The sequence below is a fragment of the Nicrophorus vespilloides genome, unplaced genomic scaffold (assembly GCF_001412225.1).
Source record: "Nicrophorus vespilloides isolate i.1.1-1 unplaced genomic scaffold, Nicve_v1.0, whole genome shotgun sequence".
Taxonomy (NCBI): domain Eukaryota; kingdom Metazoa; phylum Arthropoda; class Insecta; order Coleoptera; family Silphidae; genus Nicrophorus; species Nicrophorus vespilloides.
This window is the reverse complement of record NW_017098599.1, coordinates 428,842-445,290: the sequence shown is the minus strand read 5'-3', so window position 1 is coordinate 445,290 and position 16,449 is coordinate 428,842. Positions and strand designations below refer to the sequence as shown.

General features: G+C 36.2%; 6 protein-coding genes across 8 annotated transcripts; 2 read left to right on the top strand and 4 right to left on the bottom strand.

Moving 5' to 3' along the window:
* The first annotated feature begins 1,716 nt into the window (after positions 1 to 1,716).
* On the top strand, positions 1,717 to 6,068 carry LOC108562865 (homocysteine-responsive endoplasmic reticulum-resident ubiquitin-like domain member 2 protein). Its single transcript, XM_017921356.1, has 3 exons — positions 1,717 to 2,078; positions 3,733 to 4,088; positions 4,886 to 6,068. The coding sequence occupies exons 1-3, from the start codon at positions 1,944 to 1,946 to the stop codon at positions 5,364 to 5,366; spliced, it is 972 nt and encodes a 323-aa protein (XP_017776845.1). The 5' UTR covers positions 1,717 to 1,943; the 3' UTR covers positions 5,367 to 6,068.
* On the bottom strand, positions 6,041 to 7,039 carry LOC108562866 (TIMELESS-interacting protein). Its single transcript, XM_017921357.1, has 2 exons — positions 6,557 to 7,039; positions 6,041 to 6,497 (listed from the first exon to the last, which is right to left on the bottom strand). The coding sequence occupies exons 1-2, from the start codon at positions 6,938 to 6,940 to the stop codon at positions 6,087 to 6,089; spliced, it is 795 nt and encodes a 264-aa protein (XP_017776846.1). The 5' UTR covers positions 6,941 to 7,039; the 3' UTR covers positions 6,041 to 6,086.
* Positions 6,953 to 7,324, bottom strand: LOC108562868. Its single transcript, XM_017921359.1, has one exon. The coding sequence runs from the start codon at positions 7,251 to 7,253 to the stop codon at positions 7,035 to 7,037; it is 219 nt and encodes a 72-aa protein (XP_017776848.1). The 5' UTR covers positions 7,254 to 7,324; the 3' UTR covers positions 6,953 to 7,034.
* Positions 7,325 to 7,439: 115 nt separating this feature from the next.
* On the bottom strand, positions 7,440 to 8,932 carry LOC108562838 (NSFL1 cofactor p47). The gene is made up of 5 exons (XM_017921308.1): positions 8,728 to 8,932; positions 8,383 to 8,666; positions 8,050 to 8,323; positions 7,790 to 7,995; positions 7,440 to 7,733 (listed from the first exon to the last, which is right to left on the bottom strand). Exons 1-5 carry the CDS (start codon positions 8,827 to 8,829, stop codon positions 7,514 to 7,516), a joined length of 1,086 nt encoding a protein of 361 aa, XP_017776797.1. The 5' UTR covers positions 8,830 to 8,932; the 3' UTR covers positions 7,440 to 7,513.
* A 344-nt stretch (positions 8,933 to 9,276) lies between these two features.
* Positions 9,277 to 11,999, top strand: LOC108562861 (translation initiation factor IF-2, mitochondrial). 2 transcript variants are annotated; one of them, XM_017921349.1, is made up of 7 exons: positions 9,277 to 9,437; positions 9,495 to 9,591; positions 9,642 to 10,254; positions 10,311 to 10,973; positions 11,095 to 11,577; positions 11,634 to 11,845; positions 11,904 to 11,999. In XM_017921349.1, the coding sequence occupies exons 1-6, from the start codon at positions 9,358 to 9,360 to the stop codon at positions 11,804 to 11,806; spliced, it is 2,109 nt and encodes a 702-aa protein (XP_017776838.1). In that variant the 5' UTR covers positions 9,277 to 9,357; the 3' UTR covers positions 11,807 to 11,845; positions 11,904 to 11,999. The 2 variants fall into 2 exon arrangements, with proteins under 2 accessions (XP_017776838.1, XP_017776839.1); XM_017921350.1 differs by having other exon boundaries at positions 9,361 to 9,437; positions 9,653 to 10,254.
* LOC108562860 (nuclear export mediator factor NEMF homolog) lies at positions 11,847 to 15,729 on the bottom strand. 2 transcript variants are annotated; one of them, XM_017921348.1, is made up of 14 exons: positions 15,660 to 15,729; positions 15,431 to 15,553; positions 15,190 to 15,361; positions 14,797 to 15,133; positions 14,584 to 14,741; positions 14,151 to 14,531; positions 13,891 to 14,093; positions 13,716 to 13,824; positions 13,385 to 13,653; positions 12,892 to 13,323; positions 12,687 to 12,841; positions 12,515 to 12,636; positions 12,198 to 12,448; positions 11,847 to 12,081 (listed from the first exon to the last, which is right to left on the bottom strand). In XM_017921348.1, exons 2-14 carry the CDS (start codon positions 15,484 to 15,486, stop codon positions 11,883 to 11,885), a joined length of 2,844 nt encoding a protein of 947 aa, XP_017776837.1. In that variant the 5' UTR covers positions 15,487 to 15,553; positions 15,660 to 15,729; the 3' UTR covers positions 11,847 to 11,882. The 2 variants fall into 2 exon arrangements, with proteins under 2 accessions (XP_017776837.1, XP_017776836.1); XM_017921347.1 differs by lacking the exon at positions 15,660 to 15,729 and having other exon boundaries at positions 15,431 to 15,615.
* Between the last annotated feature and the right edge of the window lie 720 nt (positions 15,730 to 16,449).

Genomic DNA, 16,449 nt, shown 5'->3' with positions numbered 1-16,449 from the left:
TGAATCGAATGATGGCAACATAAAGTTTCCGTTGTACGAAACAGGGAAAATAAAGGAGAAGTCTTTAATAAAAAATCAATAAAGAGTGCTACTACCTACCATGGCTATGGAAACAGCTGTAATCCTATTAGCATGCTTCCTTTCTGTGCGCATATCTAAAATTCTATAAAAGATAATATCTTAGATGTTGAACAACATTTATAATATACATTTAACCCACGATTTGTGTTGTTTACATTTACAATTTAAATCTTATATAATTATTTAGTATATTTCACATTTGTTTATATACACAATATCTATTATAATTATACTTCTTTGTATATAATTATGTCAAAGTTATCAATCTGCTCAAATGAAATGGATTGTTTTTTTATTATTTTTTTATGAGAGTTGAACCCGTCACTTTCACATCGGATCAATTTAATATTGAACTGCATTCTGCATTAACTCATTTCGTATGGGCTGCAGTTGAAGATAATGACGATTGTTACTCGTGTGGAAAATTACCTAATCTGAAATGACCACGTAATATCTGAAATTCGATACATTTTCTTGTACTAATTCGCTGATTAACTTCACAATGTTAAATCAATTGTGACAATTTTTTTGCAATTTCTAGTGTTTGAACATGACTAATTTTGTTTGTAAATGTTTCTTTTCTTAATGCATATTATATTTTTTATTGTTTAATTTCTGTCATAAATGAAGTGTCAGTTTAAAACGATTTAAACGAATTCACTAAATTTTCAAATATCACTCTGCAACATTTACTAATTACTTTGTTTTATTATATTTAACATATAGCAATTATTTAAAGAGTACTATAACAAAGAATGGTTAATATTTTTGACATAAAATAAATGTAGCCATTTTGTTGTAAATGAAGTGTCACCATTTTGTCATTAAAAAAAATGTTATTACTTTTACATATAAGAAAAGCTACTATTTTGTCGTAATTTCGGTTAAAATAAATGTAATTTAGACGAAGAAAAAAACAATTAAGTTATTTCAATAAAAAGTTGTATTTATAAAACATTAATTTTGTATTTTCCACCATGTATAAGACAAAATCTACAGAGAAATTTCAACATTTATACAAATGTATTTGTATGTATTTGTAATTAAAGAAGATGCAAATTTAAATACGAAACAACATTCATCAAAAACATGCATTTAAGATTTTGACTCTTAATTTCAGTTATTTTACGAAGTTATATTCTTATGTTTCTTCCACTATAAATATAGCTCGTTTTGATACTTTGTTTAAATTCAATCTAAATCTTGTTAATTTGTAGGAAGCTTAAATAAATAAGTGAGCCTCTGGTATATTTGAGATTTTTTTCGGCCCTATTTCTACCTCTTTCGGGTTTAACAGCCACCACAAATTTTTGTTGATTTTTCGGAATTGAACCAACGACCTTACGTATCAGATTTTCGTGATACAGGCGATTTTGGATTTTAATATGAATTAAAATTGAAGACTGGTAGAGACATCTGTACTTCAATGGTTGGACTGTTATAGAACTGTCAATCAATGTTGGTAAATAGGCAATTGCATGCGCATCGCATAATAAATATTGTACTTGTTTTTTTCAGCAATTTTAAATTTGTAAAGTCATTTCCTTGGCATTGAAAGGGCGTTTGATAGGAAGCAGTTCATTATTCGGACAGATTGCAAAACAGTCATTGTGGGTCTTGTCGAGGTCGGTCGTCACGTGACAATGACGTTTGCTGTGCGTAATGGTTACGGGGACCAATGGTAGTGGGACAGATATTATTTGTGCGGACGATTGTTGATTGTAAATAATATGAGAGTATTGTCAGAGGCGTAGAGTGTGCGAGGATTTCTGTTGGGTCGATCGAATTTCAAGTGGGACAGAGAGAGAGGAGGACAGGACACGGTAGAAGGATTTGGAGGCGAGCTGAAGCTGCTAGAGAAGATGGAAACGCTGCCGGTAACGTTGATAGTGAAAGCCCCGAATCAGCAAATCGAGGATCAGACTGTTCGCTGTGAACTGTCATGGACTATACAGAAGCTGAAGCAACATTTGTCGGAAGTATATCCCAGCAAACCAGTAAGTGTGGCATTTGTTATAAACAAACGAACGAAACAAAACAACACGAGTAACCTTCGCACGGGCCATCAAACATTCATAGAATCCAACGCTATTGCTGCTGATGTAATGCGCTTTATACTCGATTGCGAGAAAATAAAATGACAAAAACAAACAAAAGTATCATAAGTAGGTTAGACCAATTTATTGAATCAACAATTTTTGTTGTAGCCTTTAGTCTACATTTGATACTTGCAGCCAAAAATACATTTCGATTTTATTATCATCAATAATTCAGATTCTTTGATAAATATTCCCATATCTGACCTCCAATTGTTTCCACTGATTGAGACTAATTTTAGTTTAAAGTTATTATCTGCTCTCATTATCTCTCTCTCTCTTTCACTATTTATATATCTGCAGGAAGTCTGTGTTATTACTATTTGTATTTGTATCAAATTGCCTGAGAAGCAAAAAAACAGATTACATTAACAAAACAAATAATAGTTGATTATTTAACCACAACACTTGCTTAGTAACCAGATCCTAAATTATCAATTAAAATTCTGTAATCCCATTAGAATCCAGACAGTTGTTGTTGCAATTGTTATTTAAATAAATTATAGTTTTGTTAACAACATGTGAATGAATAAACATTATTGCAACTATGTTTATTATCATTGCTCAAACAATATAATCTGTATCATTGTAGTTTAATTTCAAGAATTAGTTCAGGGCAGAAAGACGTAAATATAATTATATTTATTGCTCCTTCTGTGAATCTACTCGATATACAACAGTATTGATATTTTGACTTGATTATAAATTATTTCGAAATTAATGTATTTCATGTTGAAAATTGTTATAAAATCCATAAACTTCACTAGATTAATGAAATTTAAAACAGAATAATGAAATTCACATTACCTGTTATTTTGTTAAAAATATGTAGAAATATTTCAATATCTTATCATTCGTTTCAAGAAATACCAAATATTAAAAAAAAGGAAATAAGGAATGTAAATGTTATAAAATCCATAAACTTCACTTGATTAATGAAATTTAAAACAATAATGAAATTCACATTACCTGTTACTTTGTTAAAAATATGTAGAAATATTTCAATATCTTATCATTCGTTTCAAGAAATACCAAATATAAAAAAAAAGAAAACAAGGAATGTAAATCAGGTCTATATTGAACTGCATTCTGCATTAACTACTTTCGTATGGGCTGCAGTTGAAGATAATGACGATTGTTACTCATGTGGAAAATTATCTAATCTGAAATGACCACGTAATATCTGAAATTCTATACATTTTCTTGTCCCAATTCGATGATTTCACAATGTTAAATCAATTGTGACGATTTTTTTTGTTGCAATTTCTGTTAATATTTCTAGTGTTTGAACATGACTAATTTTGTTTGTAAATGTTTCTTTACTTAATGCATATTATAGTTTTTATTGTTTAAAACATGAAAATAACTCGTCATGTTTTAACATTGATGAAAAACATTTAACGTTTTCTCTATTTCTGTCAACAAATAAAATAATATTTTTTCGCATCCTTGAACCACGTTTTGCACATTGACACGTGTGATGTAATAATTAATATTGCTATGTACACAGTGTTTGCATGCGATTACTAATCTTTGTTTTATATTTGATTTGCAGCCGAGAAATGAACAGAAGTTGATTTATTCTGGAAAATTGCTGAACGATTCAGTCGTGCTGAAGGATATCCTGCGACAATTCGATGGTCAGGACACTCACACCGTCCATCTGGTCTGCACACCAAAATTCACTCCACAGACTGAATCCTCCCCACAGACCACCGCTGCTCCACCAAGAGAACAATCAGCGGCTTCTGCTGCAGCCGTCGATCCACCACCGCCCCATTCCAATGAACCCTTTAACAACCAAAGATTCCCAGACTGGTATAACCATCAGTTCAATATGATGGACGCACAGACTATGCAGTTGGTCATGCAGCAGGCCTACATGCAATATATGAACCATTACATTAGCATGTAAGTATGAAACATCATTGATAATCGGAAAGAAAGAACGAATCGTAAAAAAAACAATTTTAAACAGATAATTTGTAGTAGTTGTTTTTTTTTATATTTCGAGTAGAAATTTCTCCGCCGATGATGAATTTGCATCAGAATAAATCGGCAATAACACTTCTTTCGCGCAAATTGTTTGAGTTTGTAATGAGTGAAAGTGAGAGTTCGAACGGAACGAGTTGCACAACCGCTTCGAGAACAGGAAGGAAGGAAGATATTTACTTTTTAATGTGTACCAAATCAATTGCGTTATGCAGATTTAATTTTTCATTGTGTCCGTTGCTGTATACGAAATATTAGTTTTGATACTTTGTTTCTATTCACATGAAACTACTATCACTTAAGTTTCATCGAAATTTCAACAATTGAAACAATAATTATCAAAAATAAAATAATCAAGATCATAACAACTTAATTGTTGCAGTTGGCAATATTAAATTTGAAAAGTCATTGTTAGTAAAATAATCGGTTTGATACTTTGGATTCATAATTTTCAATCAGTCGAACTTTGAGTTGCGTTTATACTTGTACAAGAAAGTGTTGTTTTTGTCTAGTATGGCATTTTTGCTTAGATAAACCTAATAAAACCAAAGCTAAAGTCTTTTCTAATGTAAAACTGTAGGAACATATTTTATTTCATAACTTATTACTAATTTATTAGTTTTTAAGTGGTAGGGTGAATAAGATTTTTGAATGATGCAGTTCCTTTTTGTTTGGAATTGAGATCACCTTTACTTAGTTGTAAATGTTTTTTGCAGTGCAAATCATATGCAAAATGTGAATTATGGTCAACCGATTGCGGAAACCCTTCAGCAAGCTGCGCAGGCCATCCCCGATATGCAAGATCAACCGCAAGACCCGGCACAGCCTCCCGCGTACCAACCGCAAGCGCAGCAACCGCAGATACCGAACATCCCCGAAGCACATATTGGACGTGATCCGGATCGAGAGGGAAATCGCGATTGGCTGGACGTCTTCTACTTGCTGAGCCGAATGATGGTCTTCATCAGCGTCGTGTATTTCTACTCGAGCCCCGTGCGATTCATATTCGTGGTAGTTTTAGGTTTAGCCCTTTACCTTTATCAGATAGGTTTCTTCAGGAACGTCAACATCAACAACAATAATATAGCGCAAGGCGATGCAGCCGAAATTCAGGCGCCCACACGACTCATGGTACTGTGGACGTTCTTCACCACGTTCTTTGCTTCTCTCATACCGGAAATACCGAATGTCATCTAAGGCAGACGTTTCCGATCTGCTCTGCACTGCGGAAATTTCGATGATCAAAGTAAATAGAGCATACAACATACATATAGTTTCAAATTAGTGAAACACTTGCAACACGATTCTGTAAATAAAATTCTTTATTATTATTTTGTTATTAATATATTAATAGAAAACAAAAGCAAAGAATTATATATATATACGTTATTATTCTACACAAAGAACGCTTAATTTTGAATAATTTACAATGCGCTGGTAATAACATATCACGGTGTCCAAATTAAGTTTTTCGCCCCTCGTTTCGTTGCTTATGAATTAATATCATTTTCAATATCGACGAGACGAAAATATTGCAATAACCGTGTATATTATTATATTAAGCTATGTTTAGTTGGGTACATACATATTTGTGATCGTATGTTATTGATTTTGGAAACTTACATTAATTAGGCTGAGGGGATGAAAACACTGTAAGGATGATAGGAAATGGCATTGACAGGGTATATATAATACAGAATATCCAAGAAAAAGGTCAAATTGAAAACATGTTTTGTTGTAGGAAAATTCAACTTCGTATTTATTGGAATACGACTTAGCTTACATATAATTGTAAATATATATACGATGCTAGGTTTTTAGATAAATATGTGATTTTAATAATAAGATTATACAAAAAAAAAAAATATGAAAAATACAAAAAAAAACTTTTCCTTGAAATATATTAAGTAAACTAAATTAATCACAATCCATTGTATCCGTCTGTTTAATTGTTTGACTTGGTGCAGGTTCTTCATCAGATTTATGCTCCGCCGTCTTACCGTTGTCGGTGTTACTAATTTCAGTTATAAATTGTTTTTGGCTTTCTTGTGGATGGTTTATCTTAGCCTCAGCCATCTCCTCTAATCTCCTTAATCTTTCCTGTCTCAACCTCATGGCTCTCTCCTTATTAATACGGACTGTCTCCAATTGCTCTTCAGTCAGTTGAATAGTATCTGCTGCTGGTTTCTTTGTCTTGTTTACCAACGCATCGAATTGACTTTCCGCTCTGCTTGGCTCCGTCACAGGAACATCCACCTCTCTTTCCTCGCTAATAGGCTTCAACGTTTCCGGCTCTATAAGACCCATCCGAATCTTTTTGATCTGCGTCTGAAGATGAATTAAAGCAATTAGTAAACATACATTGATTACAGTTATGATCAACTTACAATGACTGGTTTCTTGCTCCCTAGTTTCTCTAATTTGGATATGCACTCATCGAATGGATATTTTGGAAATAATCTATGACACCAGTACTCGTAGGTCTTCATCAGTGTTTTCAGGTCCTGCTCTTCATGTCCTTTACCTTTGAACTTTTGTTTATTGAAGAGCTCAGGCATTGCCAGCAATCCTCGAGGTCCTTGCAGTGTTTGTGCATTCAACTTTGGTTGTGGATTCCTTATTGCGCGTCTTGGTTTTATAACTTTCTTGGCTGCAGCATCATCGTCTGCATCTTCGTCAACTCGTTCAACTGTGACAACTTCACCATCCTCCTCCGCCTCCTCTATAACTTCCAGACTATTATCCTCTGGATCAGACTGGTAGGTGTCCATGTTACGCGCGTATTATATTCTAGGTTATGTCTATTGCTTATGTTTATACTTCAAGGAATGTTTTTCGTTTAGCTTTTTTTTCGCTTAAATTATTTTAATCAAAGTTACTATCCTCTTCCTCGCCTGACTTAGAATCGTCTTTCACCGAAGGCTCTGCCGTCTGAACTTGATTGATGCGCTGCAGAAACGAAGTCAACAATTTCTTGTTCAAATGATCCGTCAGGGTGGTTTCCCTCTGCGCCTGAGCTGGTTGATATTCACCAACTTCTTCAGCTTCAACAATTTGTTCCTTGGGCGGCTGTGTTACTGGCATTTTACTTTTGTTTTTCAACGCCCCGAAAGTTGACTCACAATATTTGACAACTGGTTACTTTTTAGGTTAAGAAAAATCAACTGTTCAAATTAAAAAAAAATAAACAAACGAATTTGCTTCATTTTAGTTTCATATTTATATTATATGAATTTATTCCATTAAAGAATTTATTCTAAACATTTTACACATTAGAAAATGAAATTAGAGGGGAAATGTTAGCCCTTATAGATCCTTAAAAGTATATCAAATAAATAACATAATTAAGTTAATTTTTGTATGATGGCGGAATTCAAAATTCCTGCATCGACAATTGTCTGCTTGTCCTGCAGCTCCTTGGGTGGAAAAGAGGTGAGCAGCGCGAACGAACGCATCTCGTATTGGGGCCTTGCTGTCACAATGAACGATCTGATTTGCTCAATGGTGTGCTGATGGTTGAATTGTCCCACCAATCTAGTCCCATCGGCCAAACGAATCTGTAAACTACAAAATCGATTTATTACAAATTGTTTATCTTGTACGTAGTTATCGTTCTTTACTTTGTTGTTGGCTGATTGGAATCCACATGAAGGTTCTCTCTAGCATGAGATTCGTTGACGTTGCGATCCTCGTCCAGAGGAGCTCCAATTGTCGGCGGAGTTGGGCTACCCAAAGTATGTCCCTGTCCTGAGAATGCCTTCCTCGAAAACCTTTCTGATTTCTTCGCAAACGTCTCCATGCGATGATCTTCCATGCTCACGTGCACCTGAATCACAACACATTATTCAGATTGAATTGATGAGTTTGTTTTATACATTACCTCGCTAACATCCCTTCTGAGTTCCGTTGGTATTTCTCCCCTTCTGACGCTAGTCAGAAATTCCTGATTCGCGGGATCAGTGTACATCCTCAATGCACCATCATCAATGCTGAATCCTTCTTTCCATAACTTCAAAGTGACCTGTACAGGCTTTGAAGGAACTGGTGCACCTGGGACTGTTTCTGTGTCATCACTAGTCTGTCCTAATTTGTAACCAGTGCCCCTGAAAGCTGAAGAACCACTTGCTTGGTTATCCAATACTTCAACTCCATGTCTACAAAAGTTAAATATAATGTAATTTAATATAAACAATAGATGAATAAATCAACTTACTCTTTCACAGACTTAAACATGTCAGCCACTATGTCTTTCTTCTTAGGCCCCAGCACCTGCTGCCCACTGTGCTCTGATCCTCCAGCATAGAATGCCTGACCATCCTCCTCCTCATCACTGGAATTATTGAGTGTGTGGATTGTTGCAAATTTCGAGTTTACCTTTTTCTTCTCTGGCTTGGGCTTGGCAAGTGGTGTTGTTGGCTCAGTGTCTGATGGTTGGTCAATAACCTCCACATCTGATTGACTGTCAGCATCTGCATCATAGAAACTTGCTAAAGCCATCTGGAAATCAAAATTTATGATATTACATGCAAATATACAATTGATTTATTTTCATGTTAACCTCCAAAGTCCAGGACGCTGCTTCCAGGTAAAACCTGGCGCGTTCTTCATTTACACCAGTGATTGATCGAAAATGCTCGATTTTCTCATCATTACCCGACATTATTATGAACTGTTACACAAGATTTTCAACAAACCGGTAACAAAAACAAATTTTGACTAGTCAGTTTTTTACAGAAACGTCAATTTCAAGTACACACTAATGGCCTGTTAGTTCCACTAGTTTCCTATTAGAACTACCGTCAACTACTTATATACTGTTTTCCAAGTACAACATGAGTCATTTAATTATTTCCTCATGTTACCAAATTACCTTTTGCTAATAATAATTGAATCATATATCATATTAACACGCGTGCTAAAGAATAAATAAAAAATAATTTATTAGTAGTTCAAATAATATAAACAAAATGCATATTTATTATTAGATATTATTAAATATTAGAATTAACAGTATGAATGAAAAATGATAATTACAAATCAACAAGTTATATTAATATTTATACCAAAAGTAAATTTTAATATTTTAGAATGTCGGTATTAACACAATGATCTACATAACCTACATTATTTTGTAACCTCTAATTAATAGAATTTAAGTAACAATTATTGTTATTTAACATTGAGAATTATGGCCTTTTATCGTGTATGTTATCATACACCAAAGATAATTTCGAATTGCATAAAGTTGTCCTCCTGTTTGAATCACAGGTAAGATTTTCAAAATTTAATTTGTGAAAATTGAATTGAATTAATAAATTGTTTTAGTAACAATAGGACAAAATGCATTTCAACAATTTATGGAAAATCACAGTACCATACAAGTCAAACATTTTGGAAAAGGAGGAAAACTGTGGAAGAAAGGGTAAATTTATTGCAATTTGTTTAATTTTCGTTTTTCATTGAGATATTTAGAAATCTTCCAGGATAATAGAATACACTCCCAAAGCTAAAGCAAAGGTGATTGATGTATGGAGGAATATAACAGTGGCAGAATTGGCACAAGTCCTTGATCGTGATGTAAAATATGTGTGTGATTTATTTCTTAATCAAGTGTCAGGTGGAAGGACAGTAATTAGTGACCAAGCACTGCTGCATGAAGCAGTGAAGAGGAGTGGTCACAGGATGAGAGTGGTTGCCAATCCTAATGATGTGGTGGAAGAGGAGGTGGATAGGGATATTTACCCTAGGCCACCTCCTACTAAGAGTCAACTGAAACCTAGGCCTCCTGTGGTCACTGTTATGGGTCATGTTGATCATGGCAAGACAACTTTACTGGATGCGCTCAGGAATACTAAAGTAGTAGCTAGCGAATTTGGTGGCATAACACAACACATTGGTGCTTTTTCAGTTGAACTAAAGTCCGGCGCCAAAATTACGTTTTTGGATACGCCAGGTCACGCTGCATTCACCGCTATGCGAGAAAGAGGTGCAAATATAACTGATATTGTAGTATTGGTAGTTGCTGCAGATGACGGAGTCATGGAACAGACAGTCGAATCAATCAGAATGGCCAGGCAAGCAAGAGGTTACTTTAATGCATACATTCATACAGTCATATTACTTTAAATAAATAATTTACAGTGCCCATATTGGTTGCTATAAATAAGATCGACGCCCCAAGAGCGAACGTGGAGGAGACAAAGCAAATGCTTGTGAATAATGGCATACAAGTTGAAAGTCTTGGAGGAGATGTACAGGCCGTTCCAATTTCGGCGCTTAAACGCAGGAACCTGGACCAATTGACAGAGGCGTTGGTTTTACAAGCCGAACTGTTGGAAGTCGGTGCAGATCCTATCGGTCCAGTGGAAGCTGTGGTGGTGGAAAGCAGATTGCATCCGCAGAGGGGAAGATTGTGCACGATTGTGGTGCAACGAGGCACGCTGAAGAAAGGTGATGTAATTGTTGCTGATACCTCATTGTGCAGGGTTCGTTCAATCAAAGATCATGACGGTAAACAATTGACGGAGGTGAAGCCTGGATATCCAGCTGAAGTAGAAGGCTGGAAAGATCTTCCATCCGCCGGAGAAGTTGTACTGCAGGTGGACAGCGAGAAGACGGCGAGGAACGTGATCAAAGCGAGAGAAAGCAAAAAGCAGTTGGCTAAGCAGGAAGAGGATGCTATTGCTATCTCGTCCAAGGAGGAGCAACATGACAGGGAGTACAAAGAGAAACTTATGCACAAACGTCGCATGGGTAGATTCAGGCTGAGAAGCCAGGGTCCACGAGGAAAGGAAATTATAGATGGTAATATTTTTACATTATTTCCAAATATTTTGAAATAGAAGTTCAAATTTAATGTGAATTTGTCTATTCTCTTAATATTAGGATTAATTATCCAAAAGTTTTAATGTAATTCTAATTTCAGATGACGATGGTACGCCTAGGATAAATTTGATAATCAAAGCAGATGTGGATGGAACGTTGGAAGCGCTATTGAATACTCTGGACAGTTACGAAGAACCCGACTGCGTCATGGATTTAGTACATTATGGGGTTGGCGCCGTGACGGAAAGCGACATCGAAATGGCAAAGTCCTTCAATGGCATCATTTATGCATTCAATTCTGACTGCCCACCTAAATGTAAAGACCTGGCCGACCAGAATTCAGTACCTATTAAACACCACAATGTAATTTACAAGTTGGTCGACGATGTCAAGGAGGAAATTAACGATAGGCTACCCCCCATAAGCTACGAAGAAGTGATCGGTGAGGCAACAGTCCTACAGCAGTTTGATATAAACGAAGGCAGAAAGAAGGTTCCAGTAGCTGGATCGCGCTGCATCAAGGGTGTGCTAAAAAGGTCTGCCAAATTCAAATTAGTCAGAAACGAAGAAACTCTCTTCGACGGTAATCTTTAGTATTCCCAAATACCATTGAACCAATTGTAATGTTATTATATTTAGGTCCGCTTTCTTCCATGAGACATTTGAAGAACGAGGTGGACTCTATCAAGAAAGACTTGGATTGCGGCCTTCAGTTGCAAGATAAAGATTTGGAGTTCAAACCGGGCGACACGATTGTTTGCTACGAGAACAAGTCAAAACGACAGGAGACCTCGTGGGATCCGGGATTTTAATGTGCTAGTTTTCAGACTGTGGGTTAATCGCGTCATGAGGTAACAATTAAAAATATTTATTCAATGTAACAAACATTTACTTTCGAAGCGCTTGAAGCCTCGGCGCCGACAGTTTAACTTTTCCCGGCAGATTTTTCGCCATCACATCATCCTTGACGGCTTTCAGCAAGTCCCTTTCCCTTTGCGTGATCGTTTTCTCGTGCAGAAACATGTTGACAGCCGTTTTCGAAGCTTTACCTCTCTTCGAAGTACCCGGTGTTAGTTTTACCTTGAACCTGTTGCAAACACAATGGTTGTTATATATTTCTAATAAATATTTAGTATAATATAAATATTTATGTGGTAATATTGGTTTATATTCCATGACTAGGTTATTTATTATATTACTTACTTGTACTGTGAGAGAGTATTGTAAGGAGCTACGACAGGAACGGCAAATAACAATTCGTCTTCTGTAGTTGGAATTCCAGTTAGGGCATCAATCATGTCGACGTCAGCCTGCACCACGGGTTCATCTTCCACGTCGAAATGTTGCTCCACATTTGGTCTCGGCTGTCTCGGACCTTTCTCGTTTTGTTTGTTTTTATTTGCTTGCGAATCCTTGGAATTTTTCTTGTTTTTCTTGCTGATCGGACCAGCCGACTACACATGAAAGAAATAAGTATATATTAAAAACGTTACACCATTGCTTCGAAACAACAAAATAACCTGAAGAATGGTCATCCTCAACTGTCGTTCCTCCTCGTCCTGATCACCGTACTTTTCTTTAATCTTCTTAAGTTTACTTCGCTGACCACGTTTTGCCTGTTGAGTTTGTTCCTTTTTCTCTTCTATAAATTATTCAATTATCGTCACACAAATAAGCTAACTATGATATTACTTTGCTGTCGCTGCTCCTGAACGCTGCTTTTACTTTTGGTGCTGGTCTCGCTTGCAGTCCGACTTCTCTGCTTGCTCTTTTCCATCCTCTCTTCAATATCTAGTTTATCCTTGGGCGCTTGGAACCCTGAAGTTGTTTCAGTCACAATGTTAATCCTACAAGAATGAATTTAAATAAGAATTGACAATAGAACCAATGAACCTACTTTGTTCCCTCTGTATGTGTAATTTTAATTTTTGTGTCTGGGAAGGCGGATTCTTCGGAATCGCTTTCTTCCTCGTCGTCCTCCTCCTTGATATCGCCCAACTTTGCCTCCTGTTCAGTTTTCTCGTCGCTACTATCGCCGCTATCTTCGGAAATGACGATTTCCTCATCTTTGCTATCTTCTTTGATCTCTTCAAGTTCTTCCTCGTTTCCAATCACCTTCCTCTCATCTTTATGCCTCTCGATACTACCATCCTCCAGTCGGAACAGAAATCCCAATCCAAGAATCAAATGCGATGGTGGTAAGAAGTTTTTCTTGCCGCGAACCATGAAACTACCTGTGGTCAAGTACTCTCCCGTCGGAGCGGTCTTGCTCACTTGCTCTCCGAATACCCAATAAGCATTCGTTAATACCTTAGCTTCCCAAGCAACACTGAAATAATTGAATCCATTGAGTTGTTTAGTTGAATAATAATAATACGTTGTAATAATACCTATAGCAGATGGCCATTGTACCAGCCTCGTTTAATGTCTTCGGCGGGACCGGCTTTCCGCTTGGATTCTTTATAACTACACTCGAAGCACCGTGGATGTCGGCATGCACGTAAATATCTGTAGGTCTCATATACCTCTTCACGATGAGCTCGTTCTGGCCTTGATCGCGACCGGCGATAATCAAGTAGTTCTCCGAGCTGATGAACCAGAAGAACTTTTCGAACCAGTAGACCTTCCGTGCCTTGTTGATGTTCGTCGTGGTTTGCATCTGAAATTACAAACGACACCTCAGATTACCAACTTATTAATTGATATTCAAACGTTCCCCACCTCCTTCAAAACTTGCTTGGTCTTCTTCTCTGCTGACTTCAAAGCCTTACTCTGCGATTCTATGGTCTTCTGTTGCTTCTTGGCGGCCGATCGTTTCTGGTCGTAGTATCTAAAGACAGAAGATATTTGCTACATTAGCATTCAGTTACATAATACGCGCTATTACTAAATCTACCTTCGGGCGTTTGCGAAAGCACTCAATGCCAAATCAATGTCGATCACTAGAGGGATGGGCTCCGTGTTTTCCTCTGGATATGGATCGGCTAGAAGTAAACTGATGTGGTTGGTGTTCAATTTCAATTGTTTAATCTGCTTAGCGACAGGATCCCCCTGAGCCGCTGCTTCCTTAACCAACGTTTCAATGTCCGCCCAAGCCATCTGCAAATAGTTACAAAGTTAATACAAGTCCTATCTAAACCACTGAATGGTTAGTACCTGGTTTGCAAGCGCGCTCTGGATGGCAAGGATAGCTGATTCAACCAATTGTTGATTCTTCGTAATTAACTCTGCTTTGACCTTATCTGACTCTTGCGTCTTCTCCAACGCTACTAAGCGTTGATCGTGATCGCGTTTTACGTTTTCTAACTTCTTTACAGCTTCCCTCTCCTGCTGCAACGATTTCATATCAATTTTCTGACCCTGCAGCGTGGAGAAGAACTCGTCGACTGCCTCATTAAACGTCTCATACTCTTGGTAAGTGTGCTCGGTATGCTGGGCGTAAAGTAGCGGATGAAATTCCTGGTTAGCAAAAAAATATTCCTTTTCCGCATCTTTCGCAGTATTTGGACGCTCCTCTTTTTTCTGAATGATATATCCCTGAAGCATACTTTAATAACTAACTACACTTCCTTTTAAATAAACAACATACCTTTGATGTATCAACATTGGTCATGAGGTGATGCGCTTCACTCAACGCTTTGTGCAATTTAACGACGTCGTCCTCTACATTGAAATCCTTTCCGATTTTCGTAGAGTTCGCAAATCCGTATTTCAAAAAAACATGTTCAATCAGCGCTGGTCCAAATTCTAAAAACAATATACAATTATTATTCAACGCAATTCGTGCAAAGGCTGCACAAACCAAAATTTGGCATTAACCATTTCTTCAAGGAATCCCCAGGCTTTGCTCCAGCTAAGATTTGCTGAATTTCCTCAACCGTCGGCGCACTCAATTCGCGAGCCCGATCCTGCGGATATTTCTCCCTAACGGCGAACCTCACTTTATCCCCTTCCGTGTGAGGTCTAAGTACATTCAATATAGTCCACTCGAAGTCAGTCAAAACTATATTTCCCTTATCAAAGAGCTCCAAAATAACGTGGTAAGCTGCCTCGCCACTACCAAACTGCAGATCCACGATACGATCGCATCCAAGTTGCTTCAAAGATTCCAACCTTTTATTTTTTAAATGTTTTCTTAACTAAAAAATATAAATCTCTAAATTTATAACTCTACATCAATAGCTGAAACCAATACTTTCATGCTGAATCCGGAGGGAGCCATATTCTTAGGCCACTCATAGTTGGTTGTGTGGAACCTATTTCCAGATTCCAAAAGTAGCACAAACTTTGCCTCTGTCTTCTGCAGTCTTATCAGATAAGTCTTGTTGTCGATGTCATAGACATTGTTGACTCTCATGCCAATCAGCCTTTACAAAAGAAAAACAAATGACCATCAATGAGTATTATAACCTAATAAAGTTCTTTAGCACACTTACTTTTGAAGCTCGGCGATGCTGCATATGATATCGTAAGTGTTAAATCGCAACTTCATCCTGATCACAGGTGTTTAAACGACGGTTTTAATTAAGAAATGTATTTGTTGACCTGCGTGCTAATTCCTGCCAAAATGATATAAAAGACTTCAATTACATGCCAACAGCTGGCTGTCATGACATTGTTATATGACATGATGTTTAATCCATCATCAGATAAAGATTATATTACCAATTCCTGTAGAACTATTAGAGAATCAACAACGTGTGTGCAGCATGTCATATTTCATTTAAAAGAGAAGAATGGCATTACAAACACAACGCCTTTGATACAAATTTCAAAATGAAACATGTTTGCAACACATCGAACTCTCGAGTGTTGAAGGTTTCAGCAAAGTCTTCACACCAAGTTAATATTGATATAAGCAATATTTACGCAACCGATTCTATAGCCGTAGAAGTATATCCTGAGGTGAATTAAATAACATGTATATCTTGTTTAAATCAAATAACATAAATTGAACAAATCAATTGCACTAACCAATATCAAAAGTAAGAATTATCAATTATTTATCAATAGTCAATATTAAGATTCATGTATCTCATATTAAACTTTAATATTTAAGACTTTGTATTTTTTTTTATTTTTAATAGCAAAAGTACATATTCAAAAATTGACACAAAATATTAGGTTCAAAATCATTTTTTCTAAAGAACAACAGATTTTAATTTGAAACTAATTAAAAACATTATTTTGTATCTTGTAATTGTTTTAATATAGAATAATAGAAATTATGTACTTATTAATCTAAGAGGAAATAGGTTTGTATTTTTGAGTTCGGTTTCCTGTTGTGTTTTCTTATTTATTTAATTTAATCTAGGTTTGTGGGATATCCACCACAATCGTATTTTACATCATAAATGATTATATTACAGTAATTATGTAACAAATTATTTGTTAAGTTAATATTTGCTAATAATGTTATTGAATTGTTTTAGGATGAAAGAATTGAATTGGAAGC